Raw genomic sequence first — 23,057 nt, forward strand, 5'->3', positions numbered from 1 at the left:
GTGCAAGAAGGTACGTCTGCCCATTAATGAGCTATTCATTAATCAGCGTCTTCATTAACTTCAGAACACACTAGGGAAGGATATAAGAAAATCTGTACGAAAAAAGAGAAAACAAAGGTCAAAAATCCATAGGTCTGCACTCTTGTTTTTTTTGCATGTGCTTTGTTCCTTTTTTTTTTGTTGTTTTTGCTTCTTTGCAGTATCAGCTTTTTATTGTTCATAGAGAGACAAACAGACTCTTGTTCCAGAGGGAAGGGGGTGGTGGGAAGGCCTGGGTAAGCGGGAGGAATGTCCTGTTCACTGCCTCACTCTGGCTCCAGGTCGAAGACATGGGGGGGGATTTCAATGTATAAGGAGCAGCGAAGTGTCAGAAAACAAGCAACAATGAAAACAAAGCGCAGCCAGTAACCTTGGGGCTCTGACACTGAGCAAATGTTTATCAGAGGAAAATTCTGCTGGACATCACCGGATAAGAATGAGTTGATGTCACTCTTGGCAAGGGCAGGAGCTCGGTTTTTTCCACACAAACAGCACAACACGGCAAGGGGAAAGCAGAGGGAAGGGTGGGAAGGAGGGGAGGGGAAAGAGGAAGAGGAGGAGAGAGATGTTTGCTGTAAGTTGGGCTAATAAAAATATATAAAAGCATGGCTTGTTTTGTTGGAAGGAGTCTCAGTGCTGGGACATAAATAGACAAAGGTTAAGGATGCTTCAGGGCTCCTCCTACACTGTGGCTCTGAAGAGCTGTGCGCAGATTCCTGACAGCCATTGCGTAATTTGCTTTGACTTGCTCCCAGTTGAGAGCGTACTATAGGCTCATTTCTGTGGCCCTTATTCAACAAAACCTCATTTGGCTTTAATGGTGATTTTTGCTTAAGTAAAGAAGTTCAGCTTTTGTGACCTCTGGTAGCTTTGGTGCCTGGCCAGTGAATAGGAGGACCTCCCCTTGCCCTCAACCCCTGCATGCCCTTCTTTTAAAGCTTCATCATATTTTATACTTCAAGTAATACAAAGTTTTCTCTGCAGAAAGAGACACTTAGACTAGGCAGGCAGGGGAACGATGAAAGCTGCCCTCCAACAGGTACCACCACCCTGACACTGAGAAGTAACTACCAGTATTTGGTGAATTTGATGGTGAGCAGTGTTAGAAAACACCTCAGAAAAGGTGCAGATATAATGAATGAATGTTGTGATAGAGCAGTTTTAGAAAAAACTGCTTCCAAAAAACAAAACAAAGAGTTTTCTAAAACCAAAAAATCACAGGGTATCGTTGACAGCATCTAGTCTATGAGCTGTGTGTACTGGAATACCTACAGCTGGTTGTCCCCTCTATGAATGCACTTGTAGAGCATAGAAGTGACACAGCTTTTTATTTATATATTTATTTTAAAACATATGACTTGGTCTAATAACTTCTTTTTTCTTTCCTTAACAAAAATAGGAGTTGTGTGGATTTGCTCTGTTTATGTTCATGTATTCTCATTCAGAGCAGACCATTTCTAAAGTGGCACAAGTTAAACTAGAAAAGAGCTCTCCTGGACTGGAATAAGCGTCAGTACTGAGCCGTATAGCAGTATAGATGTGAGGTACTTTCTGTGTCCTGTATCCTTCCCTTTCCTCATCTCCACCATTTATACAAGTTGCTATGAGCAGCCTACAGCTACCCAAACATCTGTAAGGTATTTGTGTCGTTAGCACAGCCTTTCAGGATATTGAGAACTTGTGGGAAATTGGGCCATTATTTTTTCAGAATGTAAAAAGATTTAAAAACTGGACTGTTGGGGGCACAAACTTTGCAAATCAATTTAACAGTGTAACTTATATTCAGCTGGCTCTCATCACCAGGCTTTTAGAGCTGCTATGGCAATGTCAAGAGGCAAAGCTTTTCATTTGACCCTCTATTACTCGATTCCCTCAGGTATATGTGACTCTCCGGAAGCTTTTCAATTTGATGACTTCCTGCTAGACCACGCTATCTCATTCAAAAAATTCAGCTAGCGTGGCGTTGATTGAATAGGTTTGAGTGCTCTCTGTTGAATGACCTTACTAGACATGTGCACGCTTCAGACCTCTTTTGCAATGACTCAGCTGTGGGTATCAGCAAAGAACAGCGCATCAGACTTCAAGGCAGGGTGAACAAGGAAAAGCTGTTGTGTTTGTGCTACAGCCATTCAGAAATGCAGGCAGTGTAGCCAGGAAGGAGGAACAGTCAGGTTTTGTGTGCTCTACTCCTTCATTGAAAGCTACCAGAATCGAATAAACCATTTAACTGCTGCCGCAAGTGCTGTCCTCTCCCTAAATAAAGTTAGAAGAAGAAGAAAAAAAAATCACATATTTATTAATTAGAGAGTTGAGTGAAAACATTTGAGGTACTGATGCATTTCTAAGAGTCTTAAGATTCCAGACTTCAAGTTTTAAAATGCTCTAAATGGTTTTGTACCTTAATTTTAAAGCAGCTGGGGAGTTAGATACTGTTGGATGTTACTATCACTAATATGTCTTCTGTAGAGTTAGTTTTCCTATTCTTTCTCCCCCAACCCAAGAAGAGATGCATACGTGTCTGCACTGCCATGGCTTGTTTTCATGTTGGTTTTAGACTTTTTTTTGTTAGTGTGGAGATGAGGAGTCAACATGTTGCTATGTATTTACATTAGTGAAAACAAGAAATGTGTCATGATTTCAGAACAAAACATGGTAAGGTGGTTCTGTCATCACTTCTGTGGTTACAGATTCTCAGATGATCAAAATTCTTCCCCTACAAATTCTGTAAAAATTGTGGTGGATCTCCTTCCATGTCCCTTTTCTGAAATCTACCTCTGAGGCTACTTCTGTACCATTTGAAAAAGCAGTGCTAAAGTCATTGTAGAAGTGGATATACTTTTATGTAGGGCCATATACCAAAATGTGGACGAAGTTTAAGCGTGCAAGTTCTATCACCTTCATGAGAAACCTAAGAAAGTATAGGTTGCATTCTGATCTTGACAAGTAAACCACCCTACCTTGCATTTCCCAAAGGGACATAGCCTCAATCTGTGGCTTGGGCCAGCGGGGAGGAGCAGCGGTTCTCCGGAGGAGGTAAGACTTTTGCTGGATCAGCCAGCTTGAACCATTGTGTCCCACAGCCGTGTGAGTGCTAAGCCTGGGAAAGGGGGTGCTGAGCTCAGAGCAGGATGCAGCCCTTTGGGAAGGGGGTGGTTAGGAGAGCAAGGGCCCCTTCTGGGGTGGTTGGGCACCCCTAGCCCTGCAAATGCCAGTGCAGGAGCTGAGCCTATGTCTGTTTAAATTGCTGGGGAAGAGCAGACCAGCACTGGCTGGAAGTGCAACACTGAGTGACCATTTGTAATCCTTTCTTCAATAGTGTGATCCTTTCTTCAATAGTGATCTGAGAAGCAGAAACTCTTACGTTCTGTCTCACAGAAATGCTGAGAGTCTACAATTTGCATGATATAACTATTATAAGAGCTTTAAAGATGCCAAATGTAGTGGAAAAACAACTGTTTCTGTCACCTTCTTTGTTTAAAAATAGCAGCAAATGCAGATAATGTCCTACCAAATGCTTAATTTTCCATTGTTTTCATGTATAATCTTGAAAACTTAATGTGGAAGCATTCTGCCTTGTTTCTTTTTTTTTTTTTTTTCCTCTCCCTATTTTTGTAACAAAGAGGAGTGTTTGCCTGGCAACAAGGCTGTCTTTGGCTTTACAGCTCATCCCTTCCTGGTATTTTATTTCTTATCTGAAGTCAGAACCTTCTGCACAGAATATAAGAATGAATTGCTGTCAGTGCCGCAAACAAAGGTGTTGTTTCAGATGATGAGTGAAGAGAAATTGAGCTTTATGGGCATGTGTGTGTATATATATATTAATATAGAATAATGTGATTTTCTTGAGATGCCTTTCTGCCTAGCAGTGCATTGCAGAGGGGGAGAGGTGTCTGGCTGGTCCTCTCTTGCTCAGGGAATCCTCCTGAATGCTGCAGCATGGAGGGGCCTGGCAGAGCAGTCCCGAGGCAGCCGGGCGCTTGGGGCTGAGGAGGTGAGTGCTGCTCCTCTGCTGTGGCAGGAGGCCGGAGGTAAGGGAGCAAGCCTCACTTCTCAACGTGCAAGCTGCAGTGGCCAAGCATTGCAGGTCTGTGCTCTGATTCAGGCCTCTCGTTAATCGTTAGAAAGGTTACAGTGCTGGAGCCTCGCCAAGAGTTGTAGCTGGCTTTGTGCACAAGCAGTACCCAATGGAGACGTGTGAATGGAAATGCTGTTAAGATTCTCTTATAGTAAACCAAGTCAGAAAGTCTGGGTTTTTTTGTGGTGTGGTTTCTTTTTTTTTTTTTTTTTTTTTCCAAAGGCATACCAGATAAAGTATTCAACAGTTGGGTAACTATTCAGTGGTTTTAGTTTTATTTGGCTCTTCTGCATATTTTCTAGTGTTATGAGCAAAAGGAATAGACGCATGTCCTCATGTACCCATAATGACTTGAACTGATGATACTCTGATGCTGTATGCATCCATAACGTGACGTATCTTTCTTTCTCTCTTAGTGTAGTCAGAGGATGCTGAGAGACAGTCCTGTACCTGGGGGGGTGTCTTATAATTTTGCATGCCAGGCTGTGCCTCAGACAGAGGAAGAACAAGCTGTTCTGCTGGTTGGTCCCCTTGTGAGCTAGACTGGCTTGCTGGGCTGACGGACAATTAATAGGCACGAGTGGCTAGTTTTCGGGTAGGTTGATGAGCTGAATCCATCTGTGGAGGAGCTCAGTGAGAACCAGACCTGGTACAAGGACAGAGCCTGGGCTCTTGGCGAGGAGGGGTGGTAGATAAACAAGATTCATCCCCTTTTCAGTGGCAGAGTGCCCTAAGATCAGCTCAGGATGTAGTTCTGCAAGGATACCTTCTTAAATAGGGACAGAGGGCTTCTCCTGACTGCTAGGAGGTTTATCCAGCTATAAAGGCTTTATAAGACTTGTAATGGACCTTATAAGTACCTTGAGGGAGATGTGATTTAGGATGAGCAAAGCTCCACCTATCACATATTTAGAACTGTTACAGTGAGGAAGTGAAGTTTTGCTATACAATGACTGATACTTTCCATGACAGACTTAGGAAGTAGGTTCGTGCTGTGTGTGAGCACATCATCATCAGACTGTATGTTTAAAAAAAAAAAGGGGGGGGGGGGGTGATGTTTTTACAGCTGCACTGTTTAGGGGGGGGTTAAGTGGAGACAGAAATGAATTGTTATATTCTGGGTATATCTAACTGCAGAGGGAGTGATGCGCGTGCTTGGCGGAGCCGGAATGTGGAAGTTGTTGGGGCTGGCTCTGAGACGTGTCTCCCTGGGCTGATGGCCACGCTGGGACTTAAGTGATTGTCTTCCAGCATGGGGAGCCAGGGCTCAAGAAGCTCCCAGGCTCACTAACCCCATGCTGTTGCTTGTAGTAACGGATAAAAGTGGTACTCCTGGTCGCTGTTACCTATAAGGACAGGATCACACAAGTGCTGTCATTAGGTATTCAAAGCTTGGTTAAGTAGCAGCTTATGCTAATAGTGAGATGATGCTCTTTCATGATATTTTACTAGTGAGTTCGTTTACTGAAGTGCAAAGAGAATGTAAACTTTCTGCTACAGAGGAGGTGAAATTTGCCTGATTTCCCCACCACCACCACCTATGGGGATTTTAAAACGCTTCATGCTAGGGATTCCTTATTGTGCTTTGTCTTTCTTCAAGGCACTTTGCCACTTGACAGTATTTGACAGGAGATGATAAACGTGGAGGTAATACAGAGCACAGCAGGCTACTTATTTCTGTATACCTGCTGAATGTTTTAGGTACCCTAATAAGCCCTGCAAAGCTGAGTGATTAGTCTTTTAAACACACTGTCAAAAGTAAATAGTGTGTGCATAGTCTCCTCCATCTCTCCCCAACTCAACCTTTGAGTAATTTCAGTATCTTAAGTTTAGTCGTTGTAATTTCATGCCAGCTCCATGTTTCCTGCTGACCATGAAGAACACCCTTATGTTGCAACACAATGCTGGGAACAGTAATGGTTATTTAGATACTAATATTGCTGAGGAAATGATATCCATTGTATCCCTTGAGTTACTTCTAAAATCAATTCTAATGGTTGTGGGAAAAGAATCAAAACAGACAGAGGGAAAAGTAGAACAGTGCTTGAGTTTGGCTAATTTGAATCGGGAAGGTAGAAACAAACCCCCAATATTTAAATGCAAGTGGGAGAGAGCACAGGGGTGAAAGTGTTGATTCAGACTTCACCAGCAGGCATTCATGGAAGAAATGTCAGATGGTATGGTCATTTAAATAGAAGATGGCTCTCCCTGAATAATTTTGTGCTGTTTGGACAGTGGGGTTGCTGAAGAAAGATGCTGAATTGTCTGAGGGCAGCCAGGTTCCCAAAGTGATGCTTCCTCGCTTCATACTGAACAGGAGAAATGCAGTGGGTAGACCTTTCTCTCCTTTACTCAGTTGGACTTGCTAGTAGATAACCACTTACCCTAACGAACAAAACAGTCCAATTTTTTATAAGAAAAAGTAAGGAGCAGTTACTTAATTTCTGTGGATCATATGCTGTATGAGCTATCTATGTATGGGTTGCACCATTTAAATAGCTTCATCAGCCCCACTTGGACTTTTCCGCTCCTGAATAGTGTAACTATTCCTAAGCCACACTGGTAAAGCTTTTGGAGAGCAACTTTGTATGGTCCTCAAATCAGGCTTTTTAAAAATATGGGGCTTAGGCAATACAAACTTTTGGATCACGTTACTGCAGCACACAGGAAAAAAACCCTGGGCTATCCAGTTTAAGAAATAAGTCTCATCCAAATTAAAATTTGGTTCTGAAATGGCAGCCCACATGGCTAGCAACATGACCGAATGGTACGTTGGGTTGTACGTGAGAAAAGAAGAGAAAGGAGAAAATGTCGGCTCTGTTGCATTTACAAAGGACTCTCGTATACTCTCTGTATTTTCCTGAACGCACGTAGTAGAGAGAAGTTACCATTCCTAGTACCCGTGGCCAGAAAGTGTCAATAGTATTTTTTGGCTAGTGCTTCTTTAATGTATGTGTTGGCACTCTTGGAAAAATGGACAAAGGTGGTGACATGGCAACAACTCTTGGCCATGACATTACTTTTACTACGGCAACATGCATTCACTCCAGCCCTTAAGGTTTGGGGCTGCACTTGTAATTGAGGATATAGTGTTTGCCAGAACAGGAATGGATGATTTTAAGTCTAACATTTGACTGTATTTTGATCTGCTACAGAAATTCCTTGTGAGGAGAGAGGAAGAAAATCTCACAGGTGTCTCCTTTTTTGTGATGATACAAAAATCATAGGAAATACATGAAAAGTGCTGCTACATGCCAAATAGAAACTGTGTATTTCACATATATAAATGATGGTCATACCAGAATCAGTACTGTGCTTTGTTTGCAATTACAAAGCATCAATAAAAAGTTTCATCAACAGATCATAATACTTATTTAAAAGGAACTCTTTCAGTGAAGCTATCTTTAACGTTTTCTCTGCCACTTTTAAAACTGTTTTCTCCATCTCTAGAGAAGAAAACCAAAGTCTTGTACTTGCTGAATCTGTAGGTAAATGGCCTGTTCATCGGTCTTGCTCCGTGCCATGCTGTAGCAATAAATTGCAAACAGCAAACTTTCAAATTGACACCTGAACTGAAGAAAGTGACCAAAAGTTTGGAGAAAACCAACAGACAGCAATATCAATTAATCTAATAAGAGATGTTACTTGTTGAAGAGGCATACCTAATTTACAGGCACGGTGTACATGTAATCTGTGAGCCTGAAGTGGCTGACCATTTTCCCTTGACTCATCTTTCCTGTAACGTGGTCTCAGGCACAAGGCCTGTAAATAAGTTACCATGGAGAAAACTAGGTTGTGGACTCACGCTTGCAGCGCTTCAGCTATGCTGTAGTAATTGCCTGTGCACGGGCTTTTGCCTCTTTGTAAATGCAGTGCAGAGTACTGTTCGCCCACTGAATTTACTTGGGGTTAGTGTGTGTACACAGGCTGGTTATTGTGGTATAGCAAACGTGCCCCAACTTCACGTGGGTGCCCTTGTGCTCAGAGGTGACTTTAGATGTCACCTTTCCTCTAAACCAATGAACACTGTTTTTTGGGTTTTCCTGCTAGCATGTGCTATGTTGTGTGGGTAAATATCCATGCACTTTGCCTAAAATAAAATAGAGATTGCTGTGAGGCTAACCTTTATTACTAGTAATAGCATCAGTTAAATGAGTTTTAGCTTGCAGATTTTTGGGGTTTTTAAATTTTATTTAAAAGAAATTGAGTTTATTTGCTCCCGCTGTCCCTTTTCTCTTCCATCTATAGCCTAGAAAACTTTGCATCTGCTGCCAAATTTCAACCAAACTTTGCAGCGGGAGAGAGTTACGAAAGGTAGTTAATGTCCTATTATTTCAAGGAAGATGGGTGGACAGGTAAAGTTGAGAATCTCTCGATGCTTTGCAAGCATTAAAAAAAATGAAGTGACAGCTTGCTGTTGTTAAAACTGAGAGGTCCCCCTCTGTCCTTTCCTTCCCTCTTTCCTGCTCTCCTGGGACTAGCTCTAGTTTTTGATCTCCTGGTGCTCTGATTTCTTTTACTACCCTAGAGGAAAAAAAACCACTGGATTAGTTCTCTGTGGTTTTAATGAAGTGAACCATTTTCTGTGTAAGAGCTGTGGTGAGGCATGTGGTGAGGAAGATGGGAGTTGGACCTTCCCTTTTGTAGAGCACGTGTGTGGGGGTCAGAGGGAAGAAGCTGTTGATTTGGCTCTGGTTGTTTTATGAACTCTTGTTAGATGTCTGAGAATCTGTGTGGGAGAGACGGTGTTGATGCTCAGTGCACAATGCTGTAGGAAAGCAGGCTCTGCTGCCGCCCGTTTGGTATTTGAGGGCGAGAGAAGGGAAGGGATGTTCGGGCAGTGAAATCATTAGGCCGAGGGACAGCAGTTTCCATGTGGTCTCAGATAAATCATTTAATCCCATGGTGCCTCAATTCCTCGTTTTAAAAAATGACGTTAGTCTTCTGGCCTTTGGGTAGTACTGCAGAGTACTTAGGATAATGGAGTCAGTTGTAGCCTGTGGGTATCACGTGCTTATGTAATCAGATGATGGTAGGTCTTGAGTCTCTCTTGATGTGTTTTTAAAAAAAAAAAAAAGTCACTGCAGAGTAAATGCAGCTTATTGCATGACACAAGATCATCGTCTCTCACTTCACTGTGAATTAACCCATCCATTTTTACAGTCTTGTGCTTATTTTTATACTTTGGGGTCTGTGGCAGGAAGCTGGCCATACAGTATTGCAACTGCAGAGTCAAAACCACTCTTCGTTATTACATCTGTGCTCTAAAAGTAAAAAAAAAAACCAAACCCAAAAAACCCAAAAAACAACAGGGAGATGGACTGGGTAGGATCTTAGCTGCTTTTAGTTGAATAAGTGCAGCTGTGTGCTTTTCCTCAGAGTACATTGTGTACCTTTTTCCCTACCTGAAGCTTCGAAAGAAGGGTATCAGTAGATAGGCTTCCAATTTTATGGCAACTGCTAGTGACTTTTTGAAGGTGTAACACTCGGCAATCTCATGCTTGCAGAGAGGCATATATGAATAACTGCAGACTGAAATCTCAGCGCATGCAGACTGTGCACCATTTTCTCCTTTTGTTCATTCAGGTTTCTAACAATCCAAAAAATAAAAAGCATATTTCTGATTTGTTTCTGTTTTGGTTCTTTTCAAGTAGAAATTTTAATTTAGAAATTTTTTTGCATCACCAAAACATTTGTGTTTTGCAGTAGTCTTCAAAGTCCAGGTCGTGATCAGGCTCTGTTGTGCTAACCACTGTATGGATCATGCAAACTATGGGGCAAGAGTCATCACATCAGAGAAGCTGTAAGCTTCAGTGGTGCAAAAAATTGCATGTGCGTTTCTGATTACATATAGCCATTTCTATGTGACAGAAGAAAGTTTTAATGGTGTATAGAAATCTTTGTAGGATTTAGGCCTAAACAAAAATGAGGCTCAACAGGAAAGCAGAAGTATCATAAACAAATACTCTTTTAGTGCAATTAATAATAGTAACAAACTCTCTCTGAAACGCAGTTTCTTCTAATGTATGTTCTGTGACCTTGATAGGTGGAAATCTGTAAGACCATGGGTTCTTTGTCTTAGAGTTGTACCAAACTACGTTTTTAAAGAAGCCTAAATGTCTTGGATCATCTTAATGTTTGGTTTTTTAGGACAAATGGTGAAGGAACAAAAGAGGAGGTGATTTTTATGTCTTGGTGAGTAATATCTTGAAGGCAATAGCTTACACAGTGTTAGGAGGCTGAGGCACAGTATTCATACTGAGAGCATATTTGAGCTCTGTGATCAGAAAAGTTGCCTGTTAAATGATATGACAAGAGTCTTCAGCCCGTCTGTCACCCATGCAGAAGTAAACGATCACATGGTACCATCTCCAAAGTAGAGGGAAAATTTGCTGTTACAGCCAACATTCCTTGCCACAATACAAATATGTTCTTTGCTCACATAATAGCTATTCAGTTTGCCTACAGTCATTGTGTTCCCCCATTAAAGTTCAAAGGAATTGAAAATACACAGTCGACAAAGCCAACTTTTGTCTTAGAGTGAATACATATTTTATTACAAGGTGTTTTATCAGTGTGATTTTTGGAAAATAAACTGGTCTGTGAAAAAGATTATGTGGTCATCTACATTTGAGCTTAAAGATTTCTCAGTGATTTTATTTTTATTCTTTTTAAGTTCATTTTCATTACAGTTGACTTTTAGTAATTCTGTGTTTTATGCCCTTAAGAGCTGACTGGGTTACCAAATTTCAGTGTATAAATTTTGATGTTTCCTTTTACAAAAAAAGAAAAAAGAAAACAAGGCTGTAGTGACTCTTCAGACTTTGCTGAAAATGTAGTTTTCTCTTAGTATTCAAGAATGAGAGAGGAAGTACACAATTAAAATTCAAAGCATTTAGTCAATAAGAGCCCTGTAAATCTGATTACTTTATCTGATTGGAAGTATTTTAATGCCTTTTATTCTGCTGCACACACATGTGCAATTATTTCTTTTCTGTAGGTCATATTACAGTCCTCCTGCATGGAGAATATCAGGAAATAAGCTCTCTATCTCAGCTAATACCAAGTTCCTGTCTCCAAACTCGTCCAAGCAGTAGCAGTCAAGAAAGAAGACTTGGTCTTTAGGGATGTAATTTCATCTGTTTCTTGTGTGGTTCTTTTTTTTGGTACTTGAGATGCCTGAAGGTACTGGCAAAACAATCTCCCCATGCAAATAGCAACAAGAAAGGTGACCGTAATAGTTAACGTGTGGCCACTAAGGCCAGACTTTATTTAAGAAGCTGGCCAGACTGGGTAGCTTCTACCCAAGAGCTTTAGAAAAACTTGCTGAGGCAAGTTGTAGGGATGATCGTTTTTAAATACTCTTGGAACACAGGAAAATTTCTGGAGAGTTGAAAAACACTAGTGCTTTTTAAGCTAAAGTAATGCTCTCTTAATGAGAGTAAATGAAATTACTTAATGCTATTATATTAATAGTAACCATAGTCTACTCAAATTCAAGGAGGAATAGAAGAGCTGTCTTGGATTAAATTTATGAAGAGGAGTTTCATTAAAAAAATGCGGGTATTAAGAGGAGGAGTTGGGAACAGCTGAACTAAGGTAAGTTGCAGGCAGCACAGGTGATTTTGAAGGGTGGGAGAGGGAAAAACAGCATAGTTAAAGCAGTGTGAAGGGAGCTGTAGGCAAAAAGATATCCACATAACAAAAGATAAAAATAAACCTGCGTTTGGAGAGTAAAAGATCACAACAAACTGGCAGGTTAAATAGGAAATCATCAGGAGACCACAGCAGAAATTCTACTAGCATATACTTAATAAAAGCTTTTTAGATTCTCCAGAAGCTTGATGAAGAGTCTGTGGGATTGTCTTCAGAGAAGAATTTCAGAAAAGCAAAATCAATTCATTTAATCAGCATTTGCTACAAAAGAAGTACATCCTTCCCTATAAGGGTGAATCAGAAGTGCTCACAGAAGAGGTTTTAGAAAAAATGGTAATGTACACAGTAATAAACCTCCAGAAGCAGCTACCAGAACTGGAAATGCCTCTGTAAAGTTGACATGCTAATCATGGTGTGTAGTCTGTTGCTTCATTTAGCCTTACTCTTGGGAGAAGAAGTGATGACATGTGCAATACACTGCAATGCATGCTCTTAAAAAGGATTTTGCTGATTAGTGGGTCCAGCAAAGGGGTAGCAATTACAGAAGCAACTGCAATGTTAGAGGTGTAACCATGATACATTGTAGAAGAATTGACTTGACTTTTAAAGAGGGAAGTCAGGCCTCAGGTTAGAGGTATTCGAAGGTGTTACAGAGGTAATCAGAGAAATCAAGTCTTCTGTGGGAGAAGAGACTGATCAGTAGGGTTCTTGAGCTTGGAAAGATGATGGGAGAAAGTACACCTTGTTCTATAGATTTCTGTTATGTCACGGCACAACAGCTGCAGACTAGCAAGTGTAAAGCAAGTGAAAAGAGTTTTCTTCATGCTGTGCATAAATAAGCATCTTTCTTATTGCCACAGGATATTGAGGAGATAAATACATACTTTCCAAAAAGGATTAGTGAAATTCAAGTACCATAGCTTCACCGAGCACAGTATTTTGTGCCTGAAATTTTTATTAATGACTTTTGGAGGCAGGGAGGTTGTGGAAGAGGAAGAAGAACTGATAAAGATGATGTTTTCTAAATGTCCACTGTTGTCAAATGTTTGAAGCAGTGTTCTGGGCAAGGTAGACTTCTGGCCTGATTAAATAAGGAGTTACTTTTAAAGTCCTTTCTTATATTCCACAGAAAGATTGGTTAGCTGACGACAGCAACCCTTTCTGGCCTTAAAATTAGTAACAAGACCACAGCATCATGTGCTTTGCTGTCTGTAATAATAAATTAACAACTGTGGACCTATTGGTTTTATTTTTGTAATGTCTGCTGTTATTGGTTGAAAAGGGGATTGACAAGTGGAAATACAGAAGTCAAAAAGAAATATGAATACTTTTCAGGTTGGAAAGCGCTCAAGTTGTTAGGATTGTCCGTTAAAGCAGCAGAACATAACTGTGGTTAGCTATGTTCTATATGTACATAGAATCAATATAGTGTGTAAAGCATTTTTTCAAGAACTTCATTTCTAGTCATAAAATTGCTTTTAAACTAACAGCTTTCTTCTGCTCAGTAGGATGTGATTTGTTGGAAGTGTACATTGACCTGGAACCAGCAAGGAGATGACTAAGTAGGAGGAAAATGATTTTAACATGCCTCTGCTTTGCCAAGGAATATGGAAACAATAACAGATTTGTGAAGTCTGTGGGTCAGCTAGCCTTGTAGTGATATATAGTATTTCTCTCTGCATGACATGCTTGGTGTATTTGCTTGTTTTTTAGCAAAGCACCATTTAGAAGCTGAAATGTGACTTCTTTGTCCCAATTGCTGTTGATCACCTTCAAGGGCATGCTGTTTACTGATCTTATCGTGGCAGGCGCATAATGTGATCTGTCGTCTTACTTGTTTTACAGTGTAATTTGATAGCCAAGACTGCGTGTTTGACAGTTGCCAAAGCGTTTTTGGTCCATGCACTAAAGCTCTGCAGTAGTCCTTCTACCATTTCCCCATTTTTGTTTTCCCTAAGCAACAACATCCTCTATGCTGCCTTTCCTTATCGTGCTGGGGTATATTGCGTCGCTCGTGTGCCAAACAGTCAACTTCTCTAGGCTTCCAACAGTGTGAAAATGCTTCCTGGTGTACGTTCCTCTTTGGAAGAGAACCAACAGCTTGAAAAATAAGTATTCAATTTAATAAGGAATTAAAACTTTGGATACTGTTTGCTTCCCATTTAAGAGCAGAACCACGTTCTTGAGGGACGAGGAGTAATAATCACACAGATGAAATCACAGGAACACCTTTTAGGGACGAGATAACTGCTCACCGGTTAGTTGCTCTGAGATATGCTGGTGAACGGGTTCAAGTTTAGCTGTTTTGAGAGCAAGTCTGAACCACTCAGCAACCTCTGTGTCTTTCCCCCTTTTGGCAGTTGTAAAACTGACCTAATAAATATTTTGTTGCAACAGATATGATCTCATATCCTCTTAAGAAACTGCATGTAGACCCGTCACTGAGGGATGGCCCTGTTCAGTGGAGAGTTCAAAGTGTGGGACAAGGCTTTAGGAAGGAAGAAGTGATTTTTCAAGAGGAGAGTTGTTTAATAATACCTGGAAGTTTGCAGTGTTGGCCATCTCTCTGCTGTAAAAATGAAGCTTTCTCAGTGCTGAATTGCTGGAGGTTTTTAGATATCTCCTCAACTTTCTGTTAGTATAGGAACAAAGGACACCAGCAACACTGTCTTTAACTCCTTACCATTTTCTGTGTCTCACTTTTGGTTCAGGGTTTTTCCTTTGGGTCTCAAGTTTTTCATGGGTATAGGGAAGTGTGCTGCTGTCTCTTGAGTGTGGAGCTCGTGGAAGAGATACTGCGTTAAACCTGTTTGAGTTCACTGCCTGCTGCTGGGGAGAGGAGGAAGGGAAGAGATCTGGGTTTGGTGGCACGGGGCAGGGGATCCTTTCCAGCTCTGCATCTCTTGGTTCCTAACCCCCATGGTCCCCTGGTAAAATGTCTCTGAAATCTTGAGTGGTTGCAGTCTCTCTTCCAGGACGTTTTAAGATGACTTATTGTTGCCATCTGCTCTTTTGGAGTAAAGCTACTGACTGGCTAAAAAATAAAATGCAGTGAATTAATAAAAGCATAGAATCATTGAATGGTTTGGGTTGGAAGGAACCTCAAAGGTCATCTAGTTCCACCCCCCTGTCATGGGCAGGGACACCCTCCACTAGACCAGGTTGCCCAAAGCTCCATCCAACCTGGCCTTGAACACTTCTAGGGAGGGGGCAGCCAGAACTTCTCTGGGCAACCTGGTCCAGTGCCTCACCACTCTCACAGTAAAGAATTTCTTCCTAATATCTAATCTAAATTGACCCTTCTTCAGCTTAAACCCATTACCCCTTGTCCTGTCACTAGATGCCCTTGTAAACAGTCCCTCTCCAGCTTTCCTGTAGGCTCCCTTCAGGTACTGGAAGGCTGCTATAAGGTCTCCTCAGACCCTTCTCTTCTCCAGGCTGAACAACCCCAACTCTCTCAGCCTTTCCTCATAGGAGAGGTGCTCCAGCCCTCTGACCATTTTTGTGTCCCTCCTCTAGACCTACTCCAACCGGTCCATGTCTTTCCTGTGCTGGGGACCCCAGAGCTGGACGCAGTACTCCAGGTGGGGTCTCACCAGAGCAGAGTAGAGGGGGATGTCAGTGTTAATAAAATGTTAATATTTATAGCATAGGTAAGTAGTTACCGTGAACCATGAAAAATGGTGGATTGACTTTTTGGCAATGTGAATTTCTGCCAGGTAGAAGGCTGCATGGCCTTTTTCATGCTGTTGCCTACTCCTTCCTTTCTTGCAAGTTGAAACTCTAAGCTAAATTGTTCTCTGGTATTGTCAGCATGAGCCCAAAGGTCTTGGGAGAAGCTAATTCCTTTGGCTTCTCCTTACTGCATCACTACCACCCTCTGTCTTTAAGCAGCATATGCTGTTTTTTTTTTATCGCTAATCCAAACATTTGTACTGGATTGTATTTCCACCTCTGCCTTCTTATGAAGGAATTCCAGCTGAACGGTTAACGTCTCCCTTCGCTTGAGCTTGTGCTTTTCTGGATAGAGGATCCTTACAGTTTATTAATTTTGTTTTTAGCATTATGTAACCTGTACAAGGTTGTAAGTACATAACACAAGTTTGAGTAGCATGTTCCTTTATGGCTCATTTTACAGTCCTTGGTCTATTCCACTTCAAAATTCTCATAAACAGTGTAAGTTGGCCAAAATACACGCTTCATGTTAATTAAATCTCTTAGAGTCTAATTTTCTTCCTCCTCTTGAAGTTGGTGAGAGATTAGTAATAAAAGAAAATTAGTTGGTTGATAGCATCATGTATTTGATCGGTGCAGAAACAGGATAACTGCCTCAGGTATGTGGTGAACTCTTCATCCCTATGTGAACATTGAACATATTAAAAGTTGACAACATTATTTGAACATTTATCTTGACAAGATAATTTTATAGAAGATCAGAATTAGCAGACTAAGGCAGCACTAGAACATATAATGTGCACATATAAAAAAGTCTTATTTCCTTCAGTGCATTTGGTCCCGTTAAAGTTTTGCACTTCAGCTGAAAGTAGTCTTGAAAGATTCGTAACTGATATTGCTGGACCTAAGATTTTGTTTGAGATGATTCTTTCTAAAACATAAAAAAGAATTTTACTATTGCTAATACAGGGGTTTGAGAATAAATGGTGAAGTGTCTTTTCCTCTCCTGACCTCTTGACTCAGGCAGCGCAATTGTAGTGGGCAACAAGTCAGTAAAACAAAATTATCTCTCTTTTTTTTTTTTTTTTTTTTTGTCTTAAGATGAGGAAAGAAAAAGTTTTGTACAAAGGGTAATTGAGAGCATCCCAAAAGAATAAAATGCTGAGTGTTGATGAAAAGTAAATCTACTTAATCATATCTGATGAAGTTGCTGTCCTAGTTTTGTTTTCATTTTTCTCTGCAAATGTTTTCGAAGAGGTTTAACTTTTTCAAATTTGTAACATACTTCTGACTTACATCTTGTTTTCTATCTTGTTCTTGTGTTTTGGCACTAACTTGATGTCACCATTTGTAGCTTCCAATAGGCACGAGGGCCATGCAAAATAGTTTCCATTTCCCACTGAGGTACATTCTTAGAAGAACTTTTCCAATCCAAATAACTGGCATTTATTACTTTTTAATTGCTTAGTGCAATACTTACTTACATTTGCTGTTTTAATGTCTTTTCCTGTCTGTAAACTGAGAGCCCCAAAGGGCACATGCGTGCAGTCACTGAATACGGTTTACATAGCTTGATGGATGTTTTGGGAAAGGCAGATTGTGTGTATGTGCTGTTTGTCACAGATGGTGTCCCAACAAGAAAAAAGTTGTGCTAATGCTGAAGGAAAATGAAATTGAAGTAAATGGCAAGAAAAAGGATGGCCTTAGAGTGTAGCATCATTTTTTCCAGCAGCTTTAAGGGAAAGTGGTCAGTATGGCACACGTATGCTTGAGCTCAGCAAAGTTCTCAAATTGCGCTATATAGGCAACAAACAATGGTCAGAAGAAATTTCTCTGGACAATTTTGCCTCTCTGGATATTACCAGTGTCCCAATTTTAAGCCTAATACCTTTTTTTGGTGAGCTTTTTGTGAAAAAGTGAGTAGGTAAGGATCTTAATTCTCTAAAAAAAAAAAAAAAAAAAAAAAAAAAAAAAGTATATTGCTAGTCTTTGAGATTCAAAGAAAAATCTTAAAAGATGAAAGGGTTCTGAAGCTTTAAAAAAGCCAAGATAGGCAAAACATGGACATTTCATCCCTAATAATTTAACTTAGGTGGATCATTTTCTATTCAGTTTTGTTTTGGGGGACATGTGAATTTGTAATGATTTTAGAGCTCACTAGAATCACACTGTCAAAACCAGAAAATAGTTTTGAGTCCCATGCCGGTACAGAAATGCAGATCTCAACTCTTTCCCCTTCTGGTATGCATAAATGAGGAAGGGGGTTAATTTTTCAGAGTTCAGGATTGTTGGTGGTTTGAGCAACCTGGTCTAGTGGAGGGTGTCCCTGCTCATAGCGGGGCCGTTGGAATTAGATGACCTTTAAAGGTCCCTTCCAACGCAAACCATTCTGTGATTCTACGACTCACTTTATGCAGCATATCTCTGAAAACCAAGCTCATGTGCATTATGTTTAAGTTCTGTCGGGGAGGGCTAAGCTGTATGGCAAACTGTTCTTTGCACTGCTATAAATCCTAAACATCCATAAATCTTCAATCCATGCCATTCCCACTTTTAGACTTCACTGCGCTATAACATTGCTAAAGTCCATTCAGTAGTCTAAGATCCTGAATTAGTTTTTAATTACCCCTTATAATGCTTTTCTTCTGGGTTTGTTCTTTTGCCTCTTGGCTTGCAGTTGAACCAGTTCTATGAACAGTCAGATTAACTCTGGTCCTTCCCTTGCCTTGTAGGACTCCTCAGTGGGCAGACCTCTCCGACCAACACCAAACTGGAAAAGCTGGATCCCCAGCAGGTGCTGCAGCTGTGTCTCCGGTACCAAGATCATCTTCACCAGTGTGCAGAAGCGGTTGCCTTTGATCAGAATGCGCTCGTGAAGCGGATCAAGGAGGTACTGCTGGCGGCGTGCCTGCTTCTGGTGGGGTAGGGCTCGGGGCAGCGGCGTGCCCATCTTGTGCTATGAATGCAGGTGCTTGCTGCAGGTGGCTTTGGGTCACTTGCAGCAGTCCGCTTCAAAGTAAATCCTGTAGAGAAACTTTGTGAATGTGCACTTCAAGCAAAATTTCCTGGCTTTGATTGTGGTTACTGTTAAGTGATGTGTTTATTGGTTATGCTATGTGATTCCTGGCTGTAAACAGTGGGTGTTCCTCTGGTATGGCAAGTATTGCAAGTAACTTGTGAAGAAATAAAGGATGACTGGAATTTTTAAAGGTAACATACCTTATTTAGATCTGTATGCTTAACATTTTATTATGCATCATGGTTAAGCTCTAATTTAAGGAAAGAAATGGTTATCATACCATCTTCTTTGGTTGGAGAAGGTAGTCTTTCTTTCTTTCTTCAATGGATTTGTAGAGCTAGACTGTTTTCAAAGCCCATAACATGCTGTCTCTTCTCTGATGCATATGGCTGCCAAAAAAGATCTTCCTGTGTTGTTGTTTTTACCACTAAACCGCCATTTGAAAATCACCAATCTGCTTAAATATTCAATGATACTGTTGGGGAAGAAATTAATTCCTGGACCAAGCATCCTGCATTTGGATTGTCTTTCTCATGTGTGTAACTACTGATGTTAGAAGCAGTAGGATGGCTGACAAATTTATTTTTTGTTTTTTTAAAGTCAAGACAGATTGGCCTGAGAGGAGATGCTATTTGAGCGTGTTTTCTTACATATTCTCAGTGTAGAAGAACTGGCTGCATACATCAAAAGTCTGCGAGACCAAATACCTTTCAATGTCAAAAGAAAAATTTTTGAACAGGTGGTTAATTTTTATTCATGAAATATAAACAATGACCTTGATTTGTTGTTGCTGTATTGGCTTAGAGTTAAGAAAATCCCACATGACAAACTGGATAATAAATTTGATTTATGGGCTGTTTTGAGAAGCTGCTGTCATCATGAAGTTGTAAGTCCAAAATAACGTGGGAGCCATTAAAAAGGCCTTTTTACTTCGGTGTATCAAGATCTGAGGCCAGCTATTACACAAGATGTAAAGATATTTGCAGATGTTGGTGACTCAGATCACACAATCTCAGAAATGGGATTTAATTGCCAGCCTAATGACAGCGTACTGCATTAATCCAAGCAGATTGTAATTCTTTTGGCTGTTAAAGTGTGAGAGGGAATATTGACATGATTTAAAGTCATGGTAGACTCTACCAGTGCAGTCTGCACTAGTTGGATTTGCCTTCTATAGGGCAAGTGGCAGACTGTCGTTCAAATTAGCAGTGGCGATGTCGTCTTCTAGTTCATAAGGCTTACAATTTTTTTCCATGTAAAATAAATACAGTGGTGATATTGATATTGTCACTGACTGACTTTATCACAGGCTCCTCTCTGACAAAGTGAAGGAGAAATGGGTGACTCTAACTTGGGCAACTTACAAGTCAGTTGGGGTTTTTTTGGTCAAAACACTTAAGTAACTTCAGATGCTTGCAATCCTTCTGCCAGATCTGGTGGGGTTTTACTGTTCATTTTCCTAATAATTTTAAAATGTTTTTCTTGCATTGGCTGTTCTGCGTGTGTGTTCTGGAGGAGCCGGGTGGGACCCACTCAGCTTAAATCATTCTTTCCAAATTGTTTGGGCTCTCCTTGGTGCACTAAATTGAACCACTGTTGACAGTTGCTGACAACGAGGGGTACAGCTGAACTAGAGCAGGGTATGTCTCTCGTTACAAGTGTAGACAAAGGAAATCACGTTTGGCTGCACCCATTTGTCAGCAATGATTTAGTTTTGCTGTGTACACAAAGCTTTGACCCTTGCTAAGGAGTAAAAATGAAGTGTATTGTGAAAAGGATAACGTGTGCATGAGTTCGAAGTAAATTCTTTCCATCCTCATTTTAGTAGTTAGTATTTCCCTTTTCCTCTCACACTGTAAGCACTGAAGTGTTTTTCTTCTGATAACAGACTTAGCAAGTGATTGATGCTTTTAACTTTCCTACAAAATGTTGGTGAGATTCAGTCCCCAATGCCTGCCATCTGTCTGAGGTATGTTTGCTTTTCAGACTGTCACTGACTGTACTCAGTGTAGTAATAGTCCTACTGTATGGTATGCTACAGCCATACTGCCTGCAGACAGGATTTTTTTTTTTTAGTCTTTCCTTGACAAAATGTCCCAGGGCAAATATCTTTTGCTCATTGTCTGGGTGGCCAGAAAAAAAGTTTCCTGGTTTCTGGCAAAACTTAAAAGTACTGTTGTAAATTTATTGGTCCTCGATAACTCAAAGTTGACTATGGTGGTTTGTAAATCGACACACAATCTGAATTAAAATAGTTCTTATCGGAAAGAGAATAAGCTAAGGAAGACAAAACCATTGCATGACAGTAGTTACTGCAGATCCAAGGAGATCCGTCTGTGCATTCCCTTACTTTGGGGACCAAAGCAGTCTAGCTTTGCTCTCCATCCCATTTCTCAGTTCAGCCAGAATTTCTTTGCAGCGTATTGGCTGGATCCGTATCTGCTCCTAAATACAGAACCTGTGTGACTTCCAGGTTGCTGTGACTGTTCTCTCTCAAGAAGAAATACCCATTTACCCAAGCGTTTCCTTGAATGGGAAAGAATTGAAGATGTGATTTAAGGTAGTTGACTCAAGCACCTCTTCAGCAGTTACACTTACTTGTACCCAAACTGTTGGTTTTGGAAGGGATTGATTTTTATCACAATGGACTTTGTCTTCACTGCCAAAAAAAAAGGATGTGCTTGCATCTTTTTAGGGAAAAATAACCACTATGCATTAAATATTAAGTTTCATATTAATTTTGGCAGCTGACTCACCATCTGTTGCAATACTGCATTAATTCCAGGGCCACTGAAATATTTAGGATTCCTTTTAATTTTTTCTCCTTATCAGTTTGAAAAACAACAGAACAGCAATTTGGGATTTATGTATATGTTAATCCAGGGTTATGGCATCTCACAAAATTTGACAGTTTTCAAGAAAAAAACCTCATGTGCAGCATTTTCTGAGTAATCTGTCTACTCTTTGGTATTTTGTAGGATGAAAATTTTTAGCTTATTGGATGAATCACCACATTATTGACTTCTGGGGCCATTCTGTTCAGATGGGTCTGGGAACGGGATCTAGTTTGTCTACTAATGGTATGTTGGACCCACGTGAGCTTGTTATATCTGTAAGCTAGGAAAAAGGTGCATTTTTAAAACCCAGTAGATAACGTGTTATAGAATGTGAAGTTAATAAAGGGAATTGTAGCTAGGTGACAGGTTAAACTGATCTTACCTGCACCTTGGAGCTTTTGCCATGGCACGTTTCATAATGGGGACAGAGTTGACAACATGCCTTATGGAGAATGTGATACTTCAGGCTAAAAATCAGAGAGGTAAACCATGACTTGCTAAGTAGGGATAAAACAATCTTGGTCTGCCTATTCTTGGGTGTTGTGTATTAAAAAAAAAACAAAAAAAAAACCTCTTTAGTTTATATTTGCATGAGAACAAAAGAGCTCAACTGCAGCGTTCTGCCTTTGTTTTTGCAGTGGGTTTAGGGTCCTAGCTGTAAACAGGAGGTCTTAACTTGCTGCATCCCCCATCCGTCTCTGCCATGACAGTGCTGTAAGTCTGCAATATAAATAATTCAAAGTTTTTAGTAGCTCCAGCTGCCATTGGGTTTATGAGAGCTGGGTGTGCTCTCTTTGCTGGGAGCATCTGCCTCAGTTTTGCTATCTGTAAAATGGAAGGTTTCTGCCAAGGTTAATTTAAAAGCAAATGTTGACCAGCACTTAAGTATGAATATAAGAGGGGAAAGAATCAAATGAAGCAGGAAGGAGGGCTACTTTACATGAAGTCCGTACCACTGGAGGATGCCTCTTTTGGGTGGCAGGGAGAGAATTTGGAAAATCATTGGGAAGGGGATGGTGAAAAACAGGGAATGGGAAACAAGTAGGATAGGTAAAGGCTGGGGAGCAGAGCTATGTTTTTTTCAGAAAGGGCCCATCATTTTGTGTGCCTCCAAAATTGTCTAGTTTCAATGTCTTAAAAAGAGATTATTTTTCATGCAGTAGATGCTAAGCTCTTGAAAATCACGTCCTTCAAGATAACTGAAGCTGAGTATGCAAAAATCACTAGTCTCGTTTGAAAATTTAAGCCTAGCTTCTTTCTATGAAAGCAAAAGCGAAGCTGAAAGCCAGCTAAGTTCCTTTCAAAGAAGGTTTGAACGAAAAGGTCTTCAGCATTTCTTATTAGACTTCCAATGTTGGCAAAGGGGTTGCTCTACTCAAAGTATCCTATGTACCCTTAAAGGCAAATGTGGTTCCTAGATTAACTGTTCTTGAAATGTATGAAGTGGATTATTAGGAGGGCTCTTACACTTTGCCCTAAACCCAAATATCAGTGCAGTGTATCAGTAGCTTTTATTGCCATAGGCAACCCAGACTGACAATAATTGTGAAAACAGAACACTTTTTACAATACAAAATGAAACTAAAATTTCTCGGTCTAAGCTGATACATGCCTACAGGAAAAAACTAACAACTTTTCAAATAATAAACATTACTTTTAGATTTTTAGAAAATGTGATGGTGGAATAGTTAAACAACTGTTGCCCAGGCAGGCATTAATATCACTAATTGGTTGCCATATAGGAAATTAGTGTATG

General features: G+C 40.4%; 1 protein-coding gene across 5 annotated transcripts in view; it reads left to right on the forward strand.

Annotated features, from left to right (window-relative positions):
* The window catches only part of BORCS5 (BLOC-1 related complex subunit 5), a 78,118-nt gene that overhangs the window by 33,755 nt on the left and 21,306 nt on the right, over positions 1 to 23,057 (forward strand). For all 5 annotated transcript variants that reach the window (XR_012836725.1, XM_075760924.1, XM_075760949.1 and 2 more), the window contains one exon: positions 18,178 to 18,335. Coding sequence is in view for 1 of the 5 variants with exons in the window: in XM_075760924.1 (XP_075617039.1) it covers positions 18,178 to 18,335 (158 nt within the window). In the remaining 4 variants the exon portion in view is untranslated. The remainder of the gene's footprint in view (positions 1 to 18,177; positions 18,336 to 23,057) is intronic.

This window comes from Balearica regulorum, chromosome 1 (genome assembly GCF_011004875.1).
Source record: "Balearica regulorum gibbericeps isolate bBalReg1 chromosome 1, bBalReg1.pri, whole genome shotgun sequence".
In the NCBI taxonomy this organism is placed as follows: Eukaryota; Metazoa; Chordata; class Aves; order Gruiformes; family Gruidae; genus Balearica; species Balearica regulorum.